General features: G+C 43.0%; 1 protein-coding gene across 16 annotated transcripts in view; it reads right to left on the reverse strand.

Annotated features, from left to right (window-relative positions):
- Positions 1–12,840, reverse strand: part of CDC42BPA (CDC42 binding protein kinase alpha) — a 316,161-nt gene that overhangs the window by 190,330 nt on the left and 112,991 nt on the right. For all 16 annotated transcript variants that reach the window (XM_058700194.1, XM_058700191.1, XM_058700193.1 and 13 more), the window contains one exon: positions 11,117–11,212. In XM_058700194.1, the coding sequence (XP_058556177.1) occupies positions 11,117–11,212 (96 nt within the window). The remainder of the gene's footprint in view (positions 1–11,116; positions 11,213–12,840) is intronic.

Consider the following 12,840-nt stretch of genomic DNA (forward strand, 5'->3'; position numbering starts at 1 on the left):
AAAATAATCTCTTTGACACTTTATTCTCTCATCTATGTTATCTATGATAACGACACCTTCTTCTGAGTGTAGCACTCAGCATGAAGGACAGTAAACAGAAGATTCTTAAATGTCACTTATAACACCTTCAAGTTAAAATGCTTTTATCACTGAGAGGCACCTGGGTGGCTCAGTTGGTTAAGCGTCCAACTCGTGATTTCAGCTCAGGTCGTGATCTCACGGTCGTGAGATCAAACCCTGCTTTGGGCATGGAGCCTGCTTAATATTCTCTCTCCCCCTCTCCTTCTGTCCTCTCCCCTGCCTGTAGGAGCGCATGCTTGCTTGGTCCCTCTCTCAATAAATAAATAAGTAAAATTATTTTATCGCCAAATAAAGATATTACTTCAGTGATATCACCAAGTTGACATTTAAGATTTAAAGAGTCTTGAGAAAATTCACATTCTTGTCACTATACATTAAAATGATAAGCATGGGCAATTTTTATTAAATAAAAGCAACCAAATTCATTTTTTAAATCCTTGAAAATCAGAGAAACAATGCATTTCAAATTCTGGTCTATGGTTTACTTGCTATATTTACTAGACCTAATGTTTAACAGACTCTATCATGAAGATTAGAACTAATATAATCAAACTCTTGGTGTAAACATGTTGCTAGAAATGACGATGGCTGTGGAGAAGAAACCCACATCTACTACTCTAAAGTTAAAGTACTTCAAGTAGCAAACACAAAAACTTTTCAAATAAAAAAGTCTGCTATTAAAACTGGAAACAAATACTTACACACAGAAAGTTGTAAAACACAACTCATCCCTTCAACAAACATTCCCCAGGTGCCAATCAGGATTTTTCCATCCCAAACCTGGAGAAAACCCCAGAGGATAAAAAGGCAAAAAGGTTCCTACATCAAAGGCTTTCCTGCCTCAACAGTGCACAGTAGCTGTTCTCACTACCCCAGGCTCCTCAGGTCCGAGCATAACCATCTACCAGAAAACTGCTGAAAAACATTCGTGTCAACATTTTTGCCACCCACGGTCACCTTCAAAGTCTAGGCTCCCTGTGTCAGCCTATCGCCTACTTTCACCCATAATCCGCTCTGTTCTTCCTCTTAATAAACCCCATGGATCCCTTTCCTTCAGCCTCTCCATGTGCCTTACTGGACCTCTTCTATGATAAATACACCTCCTTGAGACAGCATACAAAATTATGAATACACAGGGGGGCCTTGCTGGCTCAGATGGTGGAGCGTCCGGCTCTTGGTTTCGGCTCAGGTCGCGATCCCGGGGTTGTGAGGTCGAGCCTCGCATCAGGTTCCACGCGGAGCATGGCACCTGCTTGGGATTCTCTCGCTCTCTCAAGGAAAATTTTTTAAAAATTATAGTACCTAATTATTCCTAGTTTCCCTTTCCTGCGGCCTGCTAAACAGAGTTCTGGCTCTGTCTGCTCGTATACTCTTCCCCTACCTTGCCCTCAGAGGTCAATTCACTGTTTCTAAGACAGAATTCAGCAACTGGAGAGAGCAATGAGCAGAAAGCACAAAAGAAAATTCGCAAGAGAGAAGCGATGAGTTGAAAATGAACTATGCTCGCAGTCGGGTTTTGGTATCAGGGAGACGAGATGCGTTAGAAACGGCCAATAAAAGCCTCACATAGGAAAAAAAGCTCCTTTTGTCCATAACACATACCAGCAGATCTCTCCAAGCACTGCCCAGTCGTTCTTCTACGTGTTCCCCTTTGTTCAGGACAACACTCAACTGGATCACCAAGGTGCTGCTGCATCTATTTCCTACCGAATCTCCATGGAGTCCATCCACTTCCAGCCCCACCCACTTCCCCAGTCCCCATCCAGGCCCCTGGCCTGTCTTGATGACATTAAGCTGACAGGTTTAGGGACAAAGTAAACAGCTTTCTATTTGATATATTATTCTGTAAATGACTTTGTTGCGAACGAACGGAAGACAGAATACAGAACAAGAGGGGAACACACAAGCTCATTCACAATTCCACAGCGAGGAAACACCCACGGGGCGCGCCCATCACACCCCCCAACTGAGCCGCCACAGTGAGTAAGGGCTCCTGCCTTGACGGAATTTACAATCTAAACGAGAAAAAAACCACAAATCAGTGGGCAACTTCAGTGTCATGCAAATACCGTGAAAGAAATAAGTGGAGGGTATTGCTGTAGGCCCTTAAAGGAAAAGAACCTGACTTTGAATCCCGTTCATTCATTCATTCGTCTAAAATGTCTTTTTGTACAAGGTGTGAAAACTATTCTCTTCAAGAGTCAATTATCTAAAACAAGTAATTAAATATCCATTCTTTCTTGTAATTAGATTGAAACGTCTCCTTACCATAATTTAGGATGTGAAATACACTTGGATCTGCTCTTGGGCGCTCTATCCTGCTAAGGTTGTCTATTAACATGTCAGTATCATATGGCTCTCAGTGAGTAATTACTAAAGTTTAGTATCTGGTAGAACAACTTCCTACTCATAAACTATCTTTAAAATAGTACCCAATATGGCCAAGATGCCTTTAAACAAGTTTAAGAAAAATATAGACTGAGAGGTGATGTTCGTAAGATAGGTCAAGGAGATAATAATCCTAACATAAAGGGCCCCCACCAGGGGTCAAGAAGAGGGCAAGCAATCCAGCAAAACTAGGCTGAGGCTATATTAACCATTAATTTGCCGAAGAGGAAGCACAATTAGCCAACTGACACACGGTCACAACCAGAGCAACAACGAAATCCATTTTGCACCAAGCAGGGAGTTGAAACGACACTGCTTTCTTGGGGTTGACACACTGCAACTCTTCGGGAAAGTAACTTCCTGTACTTACTGAAATGTAAAAGGTGCGTACCCCTGGACCTGGTATTCCCACTTTTAGGAATACAGTCAATTAAAATAAGAACTCCAATATGTCGGGCATATGGACAAGTATATCTACCTCACGGCACTTTGATAACTGCAACAAGTCAGAAACAATACGAATAGTGACCAACAAGGAAACCATTAAACGGATCCATCCAACATGTCCATTCTGTGGAGTACACAGTCGCCAAAAAGAATAATTAAATATATATGCCCATGGGATCACTGAAGGACAAGAGCCAGCTGCAGAGTAACATGTACTTGGTTCTTACATTTCTAGACCTCTGTATTGTAGAGGGGAAAGAGCACTGCAGTTGACCGGTGATACCAAGTTCTGCAACGGGCCAAAGGTGATAGACCCAAAGTCAAAGGCAAATAGTTCATCCACACTGACAGGAAGAATGAGAACAGGTACAAATACGAGTAAATCTACACAGATACAGGGGAGGTGAAAGGGAACGTTCATGCTGAAACTAGAGCATGGCAAGTGGCAAGTTCATGCTTGAGTGACCAGTGCTTTCATTGTCTCCATGAAGTAGGAGTCCCAGTCTTCGGGCACAGGGTTATCTTTATAAGGTCCCTGTAGCAGACACAGGGATCACAGCTGCTGTCCCTGCCTTATGGCTGTGTAATCAGAGGCGTAAGAAGTTAAACGATTTGCCCAAACATACCCTGGGTGGGCGGAAAACCAGAGCTCAGGGTTCTTGATCCTGAGATCAGTTTCTTTGTACTCAAGAGTCATCGATAAAAAAACGGACTACACCCATGACATAAAGAATATGTGCAGGGTGCCAGAATACTAAAAAAGAAATTAAAGACACAGACGGAGTCTCTAGCAATCTTTCATCCCTCCAAAATAAAGAGACCACTAGGCATGGCCAAAGCACACCATAAGATTTCCAACTCCGAATTTCTTAAAAAAAAAAAAAAAAAAAAAAAAAAAAAAATCTTCATCTCAAATCTTGTGCTTATAAGAAACTGCATTCCAAAGAAACAATGCTACAACGTGTGAAAAAGCATACAATAAATGAACTGTGTTCCGGAGAAAGAATGTCTCCTAGAACAGATATACTTGTGGAAGTTTCCTTGGGGAGAAGAGGAAGTCTGTTTAGTCGTCCTGCTCTCAGAGACATTAACAGTTAATCCTGGAGCCCACCCTGCACTCATCCTTCCGTGCCTTTTTCTAACAATTTCTATCTTCAGCACAAACTGGTTTCCTGTAAAGAGTCTGGAGTTCGTATGACTAATCACCATCTAACATTTAAATGCCTCTCATCCTGTAAACAGTTGACAAATGCTAATTCAAGAAGCAGAATTTTTGTTTTAAATATTTCCCTGACGTTTTTCCCCCTCCAGGATAAAAGAACTAAACAGGAAACAGCGGACAAGAAGGTATGAAGAAGACACAAATTTCACGGATTCATAATATTCTAAATGACATCCAAGTGATAAGAATTGCATGTGACAGTGTTGATGCAACTAAGCAGGTTTGTGCTTAAGGAGTTTTGTTTTTTTTTTAAAAAGGGTCTAATCACATTTTAATATCATTAAGTTACGCAACTTATCTGAAGCAAATAAAACACATATATGCTATGACTCTATATAATTTTTTCATCAATTGGCCGTAGAGATATTTGAGCAGGTTATACGTGAGACTGATGGCTTTCTTGAATCACACAGCACTACAGACCAGGTTCCTTATGTGGCTACCTCCGGGCTAACAGTTATTTTGGAAAAGAACTGTATAATAAAATTTCCTTTCTGGTATCTAAGACTAGATTTGCCAACATTTCTAAATGATTTTATTTTCTAATATTTTATAAATATTCAAAAGAAAGTCTTTGATGATACCCAAGGTAATTTAGGACTTGTACTCTTGAGACTAACCCAGCACAAGCTTCCTCTTAGCTAAGAAAAGTTACACTGTAACTTTTATTCTAAAACTATATTTTCTATAGTTTTATCCTATAACTATTATTCTAAATAATTAAGAGCTGATATATATAGGCTATTTCTCACCGAGAAATTAATGAGTGATGTGTATATATATGTGTGTGTGTGTGTGTGTGTGTATATAGACTATTTCTCACCGAGATATTTCTCACCGAGAAATTAATGACTGATATATACAGACTATTTCTCACCCAGAAATGAAAAAACAATTCTAACGTCAAAAGCAAAGGACACATAGAAGACTAACCTCAGAGGAGACAGAATAAGTCAGGCTTTTTGTCAATGAAAATGAGGCAAGATGTTGTTATACAAGATTGGGTATTTGGACACTCCGGTTCTGTACCTAAAAACTTCTATGTTTATAACGAAATACAGAGTTTTAAGCAATCCCTGAATCCACAGTGTTGCACCTATCTATAACAGAAAGCATGGTCATTGGTGGATTTATTACCGAAAAGCTTTCAAAAATCCATCATGATGAACTGCTGTAAGTTTGCTAACCAAATACTTGATGTGTGTTTACTCTTAGAAATTTTGCCGACAAATCTGTGTAGATTATATTTGCACTGACACGTTCATTGTGAAAATTTCACAGAAGTATGGCTAAATCAAGTCAAATATAATCCCACCCAATTTAACAGAACTAACATATGCAAAGCTCTCCACCACGACTTTTAAACAATTCTGACTAAAACCCACAATAATAAATACGATTTATGTGACGGTTCAATACATATCATACAAGAAATAAATGTCACGAAACAATAATTCCTCTTACTGCCTGAACTCTGTCATTTCCTATTTTACTTAATTTTTTTAAATGCTGTCTGTAACCCTTACAGTGATTTTATGATCCCCCAATGGGTCACAATCTGAAGTTTGAAACACACTATTCCATTCTGCAAGCACGTAAGGGATATAAAGACAAGATCTGGCCTAAATCAGACGAGCTCCGTGACTACTAAATTACACAAACTTTTAATTATATTTTTGCTGAAGATAGCAGGGTTCATGTCACTTAAGTCTAAGATGTATATATACATATGTTACTCGGATAACGACAGCACTAAGAAAGAAGGTAACGCTAAAATGAAATGAGAAAGTTGAATTCAAACTGGGAATTCTGGAGACGACTTTTAACACACAGAATCTGAGCACAATCTTGCAGTATTAACTGGACTTCACCGGGACGAGGGGAGAACAGGCACTAGGACGAAAGGTACCAGGGACAAGGGCCATGAAGGCACAAAGTAGAATACAGATGGCCAAGAGAGGCGCTATTCCACTGAGGCAGAAAACCAGGGTTTGTGGGTGGGCACGGTATTTCCGGTTTACCTTTTCTCTCCGACCACCACGGTGCAGCTGACGTCACTGCGAACCATCTCCCTCCACCTCAACCCACTCCCCCTTCATTAGATTCAATGGGGCAGAATCCCCATCTCTCTCTCTCTCTCTCTCTCTCTCTCTCTCTCTCTCTCGCTCTCTCTCGCTCGCTCTGACCGTCTGCAGGAGTCTTCTCCGTGCTGGGTCCCCTGTCTCTGTCCTCTCCAGGCGAACCCTCCTCGTTTACAAGCACTAGGCAGTCATTCTCGTCTACTACTTGTATTCGCTGTGATCTACGAAGAGGAGGGGGCCGCCCATTTTTTCCTGTAAAGGGCCAGACAGTAACCACTTCCGCTTGTAGGCCAAGAGGAAAAATCAAGATATATAATAAGATAGAAAACCAATCTCCACACATTTTTATTAGTACAAGTCAAAATAAAATAACTGAGTGTGAGTTTTGTGATACAGGTGTACTAACAGAAAAATGGAATTCTTTATGTGGTGGAGGAGGGTGTAACAGTTTGTTTAATTGGGGCTCAGAGTCACTGTTCCTCATCATCCGGATCTAAAGCTAACGGCCCTCTGCAAATGCTGATCTGTAACGAGATGCTCGTACGTCATCTGTGAAAATGTCTTCACAAAGATGGCTACTGGTATCAATTCATGAGCAGATGATTAAGTTTGTTTATTTTCTTGAGAAAGATGGAGAGCACGTGGGAGAGGGCAGAGAAAAAGAGGGAGACGGAGAATCCCAAGCAGGCTCCGTGCTGCCAGCACAGAGCCCGACGTGGGGCTTAAACTCATGAGCCACGAGAACATGACCTGAGCAGAAACCAAGAGTCGGGACGCTTGACCGACGGAGCCACCAGGCGGCCCTCGTGAGCATATAACTTTAACTGAGCATGCTCCTCGCTTGGAAGGCCTTTGCAGAACGCTCTGGGACTGTCCTGCTACTTGTGTTGAAGCAAGTCATTACACCGCAGATTAATCACTTCTAACTAAAGGTTAGGTGAAGTTCTCAATTGCCGCTAAGCGGGTTTTGAACTCGAGGCAGCTCCTTAGCACTTAAATCAAACCCCCAAAACTGGTCCTAACTGTAGCTGGAGCTCAAAAGGTCTATCTGATACAAATTTATGTGGAAATGGAGACCTCGTTTCTTTTTACTTTCGACAGCATGAGAATTAGATAAAGCAGCTTGACGTTACCTGTGATTCAAACAACGTTAAATGTCAAAATGATGTCCCCGTAGTGTAAGTTTTACATGTAAGTGCTGGGTTGTCTTATAATTTGGGGTTAAATTTATCCTAAAACATGTCAAGTCTACAGGAGAAACGCATTTCAAAGCTATTCAATATTCTCTAATAACGGCTGAGGGTGGGGCTTTTTGTTCAGAAATGTTTCAATCTTGCCCTCTGCCACAAAGTGTTAACACGGCAAAAGCACTCAACGAATGTACAGCAGGTGAGGACACGCGGCTGTGGCTTCTGACAAAAATTCACGAACACGGTAACCGTTGTTTCCACGACACCGAATAAAGTTGACCGGGGATATTACTGGCTCAATAACAAACGACAGATTCAAATACTTGCTGCCAGCTACCTGCCGATTAAGACGACAAAGGACGTCCACGGGCTTTAGGCGCCTGATATTTTACATTATGTGTCAATCTGTCCACACACATTTTTACCGCTCTCCACCGCAATGCATCTTAGCAGAGGACATTCAGGTTGTACCAAAGTAGTATCTTCTCGACTTCTCCAAAAATACTATGGACTATAATTATTCCACACAAACTATTAACAAAGGCTGATTCATCAGGGACTTCAAACTCAGCCCCGACGCCTCAACTAACAACAACAGAGCGCAATCTGTAACCTCTTTCAACTCAAGAGCCAAAACCAACCACTCAAAATCGTTTCCAGGTTTGTTTTTTTTTTTTTAATTTTTTTAACGTTTATTTATTTTTGAGACAGAGAGAGACAGAGCATGAACAGGGGAGGGTCAGAGAGAGGGAGACACAGAATCTGAAACAGGCTCCAGGCTCTGAGCTGTCAGCCCAGAGCCCGATGCGGGGCTTGAACTCACGACCGCGAGATCATGACCTGAGCCGAAGTCGGACACTTAACTGACTGAGCCACCCAGGCGCCCCGTTTCCAGGTTTTCAAATCAACCACTGATGCTGTTCCCACTGCCCCCCATTCTTTAAGCAACTGTTCTCACCAAGGCTAACAGTCTGAGGCAAGTTTATTTTCTGTGAGCACGTCTCTCTGCGGCCACACACCTGATTTAATTAACCTGACGCTGGTAAGTGGCTTTCCTGCCTGCCTGACAAATGAGCCGTCAGGAACTCCCTATGGTTGCTGCATCCTTTTCATGTTTCATTTCTGTGTTGAAATTCTGCGGTGAAAAGGTATTGTTTTATATTTGGTGACCTTCCTGACAGCTGCCTTCCTGTGGGCTGGGAATGCCGCGACCTGAGCTCAGAGCTCCCTGTGCAACATGGACACCCGCATTCTAGGACAGCAGTGGTGCGGCGCCTGGTCACACTGGGCTGCCATTTGGGTCGTTAACAATCTCATCCGCACTCCGCTTGCCTGAAAAGCACAGCACGTAAATTTGCAAGTGCATTCTTCCCAACAGGAATCATAAAACGTCACGGTACAGCGATATGTATTGCGTTAGAAATGCTATCAAGTTAGGGCGCCCAGGGGGCTCGGTTGGTTAAGCGTCCGACTTCGGCTCAGGTCATGATCTCATGGTTCATGGGTTCGAGCCCCGCGCCGGGCTCTGTGCTGACAGCTCGGAGCCTGGAGCCTGCTTCAGATTCTGTGTCTCCCTCTCTCTCTGCCCCTCCCCTGCTTCCGCTGTCTCCCTCACTCTTTCAAAAATAAACAGACGTTAAAAAAAAAGACGAAAGGCTATCAAGTTATAACCGTCACTGTGATTTGAAGGCTGCCGAGCAGCTGTGCAAAGCGTCGCGACTCACGTGTACATACGTGTCACCGTGTGTCACCGTGCCGGCCGCTGTCGCAAGAGGCCAAGTCCTCTGCCCTTGTAGTGCAAAAGCAGCCACTGACAACATACACATCGGCAGGCATGGCCGCGCTCCAACAGAACTTTATGGACACTGAATTGTGAATTTTATGGAACATTCACGGGTCACAAAATATTCTTCTTTTGACTTTTTTTCAAGTATTTAAAAATGTAAAAACAGTTCTTAGCTTGCAGGCTGTACAAAAGTAAGTAGGGGGCGAAATTTGAGCTGCAGGCCGTAGTTCGCTGAAAACTGATCCAGAAGAGGAAGAACCCCACGATACGTAGTGCTCTCGGCCCTCAGGAGCACCTGACTGACAGGTTTAACCCACTAAATGGATCACATGACAATTCAAAGCCAATATGTGCAAATTAAACTAACCACCCTCCCCCTCCTCTACTTTCTCCTTCCCAAATAGGTTTCCCAACTCGATTTGTCAACTACTAAGCACTGAACCCCACAAGTCAGGCCCTGGAACAAGAGGAATCGTTCACACTGTCCCTTTTAAAGCCCCTCTTGAAATCAGACTGAAGTCCCAGCTCCCCAGTTGGCTCTCCACTCGAAGCCCCACTGTACACCCTCTGCCCTTCCCTACTGTGATCACCCTGGCTTCCTCCCTTCCTCAGACGCCCCTCGTCCCCTCTTACCACAAACTTTCCACGGCCCTAAAAACACAGTGTTCACACCTGGCTCCGTGAGAGACGCCTGAGCAATGGCGGGGGAAGGCAGGAGGAAGGAGCTAAGAGACCGATCGAGGCAGTTCCATTTCTGTCGTCCAGGCTCTCAGACACAATGCCATTTTTAAAAATACACAAGAGTTGCAGACCAAAATACCCCACCGATTTGAGAAACGTGGCTGACTTCTTATCCGTGACACGTCAGGTGCCACGTGCTGGGACTCTCTCATCTGTCCCCGCCCCTCCCCACGCCCCTACTGTCCCCTCCATCAAGCCGCTCCACCCTGCACATTTGTGTTCACCATGCCCTCCCTGCCTCTTCTCCCTTCTGGGTTTAGCTCATTGACATTAGTCTCTGAAGGCTCCTCACTGACTTCATGCCTGGGAATGAAGGTTCTACTTTCTTCATCTGGAATGAATGTTATGCTTTCTCAGCTAAGTCTGAGGATATTACTTACTTGGCTTTGGACTGATCGTCCGGAACAGTAAGAAAAGAGATCCTTTGTCTCTTACTACTGAATCTCTGGGATCTAGAGGGCAGTGCCTAGCACACGGCACACGGCCCATAAATGTCCGTCACGAGAACAAGACTTTGTACTAATTTTTAGACCCCGGGCCCCAGTGTTGTGCGTGGCACTCGGCAGGGACTCAACACGTGTGCTAAAAAAAAAAAACAAACCGTGAGACAAAAACGGGGGCCAGGAAACAAAGAGCCTGGAACAGCAGGCCCAGGGGTCGTACGTGGGGGCGTGCGGCCACCATCATCTCCTTCAGTCTTCACTCAGCAGTGCTTCTCAGCTTCCTGGTTTCCTCCGAGCTCATTCCCAATCTCTTCTTCCACGTGGTTCGGGATGTCCATATAAAAGCAGATGAGCCCGGATGTGAAATGCGGCTCCGCTTAAAGTGGCACGTGGCCACTTTGCAAAATGTGTAAAATTCCAAGTAGAAAAAGAATACTACAGATCAAATATATTGGGAAAATCGTGAAAAGAGAAAATCCTGAGCACTTTTTCTAGAATTTAAATGTCTGGATTTAGTATCGACTTGCCTATTACAGAGCATAAAAGATTCCAGTGGAAAGGTACCAAATTACCCGGGGGGGGGGGGGGGGGGGCGGGGAGACGACAATTTACATGCTGGAAATTCAGTGGTATTCTAAATAATAACTACATTTAAATAACACTTAAAAGAAAATAATGCTAAATTCTGCTGATAAAAACTAAGTAAGAATATTGAAACATGTAAAAGTGGTTCTTACTAAGTTATTGTCATCCTGGAAAGCATAATGCAGGGTTGTAATCCATTTATTATCTCCATTCACTAACACGTCCCTTTCTTCACGAAAACACGCTGTCTGAAAAGGAAAAAAAAAACAACCACTTTTTTAATCAGAGGACACGTCATGTAAAACTAGGCAATATATTATACAAACAGTTGCTTAAGATGTTTGTTAATGCTTTCTGTCCTGGAAAAGGAGTACATCCAATATTCCAGGACTTTTCTACAGGTCAAGCACCCTCGGAAAGTGAGCAGCAGGAATGATACCTTGAAAACATTCTCTCTTGAAAACTCCTGCTGTAGTTCCAAACAACCAGAAAAGTGCACAGATTCATTTCACAACCACGGCCCATTTAGGTAATATAAACGGTAACATTTTGCCATCTTTACTTCTGTTCTTTTTAATTTTAAGGACATAAAATATAAGTGGTAATCTTCCTCCTTTCACCCTGCCCCGCCCTCCTCCCTTGATAAAATGACTCATCCATAGTATATGTTATATTCTTCCCATCATATGCTTGGATCACACGTGTACGTGTCCAAAATCAACAGAATTGCTTTGCGTTTGAAAATTTCCCATGAATGTTATCATTTGATCTTTCCTTCTGCAACTCAATTACTTCTTGTTCAATGATGGCTATTTTCCTTTCAAACGGCTGTGACATTCCGTCGTTTGAATCTTCTGGAATTTATTCACCCAAACCCCCAACCAGGAAAACACAGTTACCTCCGATTTTGTTATTATGATGTTGCAATGAACATATTTGTGCTAGTGTTCAAGAATCTCTCTAGGGTATACACTTAGAGGTCGAAATGCTACCCAGAAGCATTTTCAACTTTACCAGACGGAGCCAATTTTCTCCGCTACGTCTGTGCTGATTACTACCCTTTCCCCGGTGTAGAAATCTCCCCATTCCCTACATCCTCAACTGCATTTGACATTAAAAGGCTTTGAAATGTGTCAATACAATGGGTGTAAATCCATATGTCACCGCTCTTTTCATTAACGTATTCCTGATTACCCATACAGATAAACAGCTTTACGTACGCTTACTGGATAACCGAACTTTCCCTTTGAATTCTTCATTCCCCTTTGTCCATTTCCTGTGACAGACTGTTTTTTCCTTTTTCATTTATAAAACTTTTAGCTTACTGTGAGACTGTATTTCCAATATTATAAAGGTAGAACCTCAGAAATGTGGTTTTATATGGTTTTTATGTGGTTTTATATGATACATTATAATTCTATAATGTTTGTTTATTTTTGAGAGAGAGAGCACGAGTGGGGGAGGGGCAGAGAGAGAGAGGGAGACACAGAATCCGAAGCAGGCTCCAAGCTCCGAGCTGTCAGCACAGAGCCTGACATGGGGCGTGCACCCACAAACCGTGGATCATGACCTGGGCTAAAGTCGGACGTTTAACCGACTGAGCCACCCAGGTGCCCCGATAATCTATCATCTTTAGTTTTAATTTTAAAAAAACCACCACACCAGAAAGTTCAAAAAGAACCGAAGGCTGAAAGTAAAATCTCAATCTGCTGAGTCACACCCTTTCGGTGTCACGTGTGTCCAGAGGTCACCGCCTAGAACTCTGTGCGGTGTCTTCTTAGAAAATCTGTGTCCCTCTGTGTGAACACACGTGTGCACGTGAACACAAGCAACATTCACGTGGTACCTCACCTCCCCTACCTTTTCTTTTCTTTAC

This window comes from Neofelis nebulosa, chromosome 15, assembly GCF_028018385.1.
Source record: "Neofelis nebulosa isolate mNeoNeb1 chromosome 15, mNeoNeb1.pri, whole genome shotgun sequence".
Lineage (NCBI taxonomy): Eukaryota > Metazoa > Chordata > Mammalia > Carnivora > Felidae > Neofelis > Neofelis nebulosa.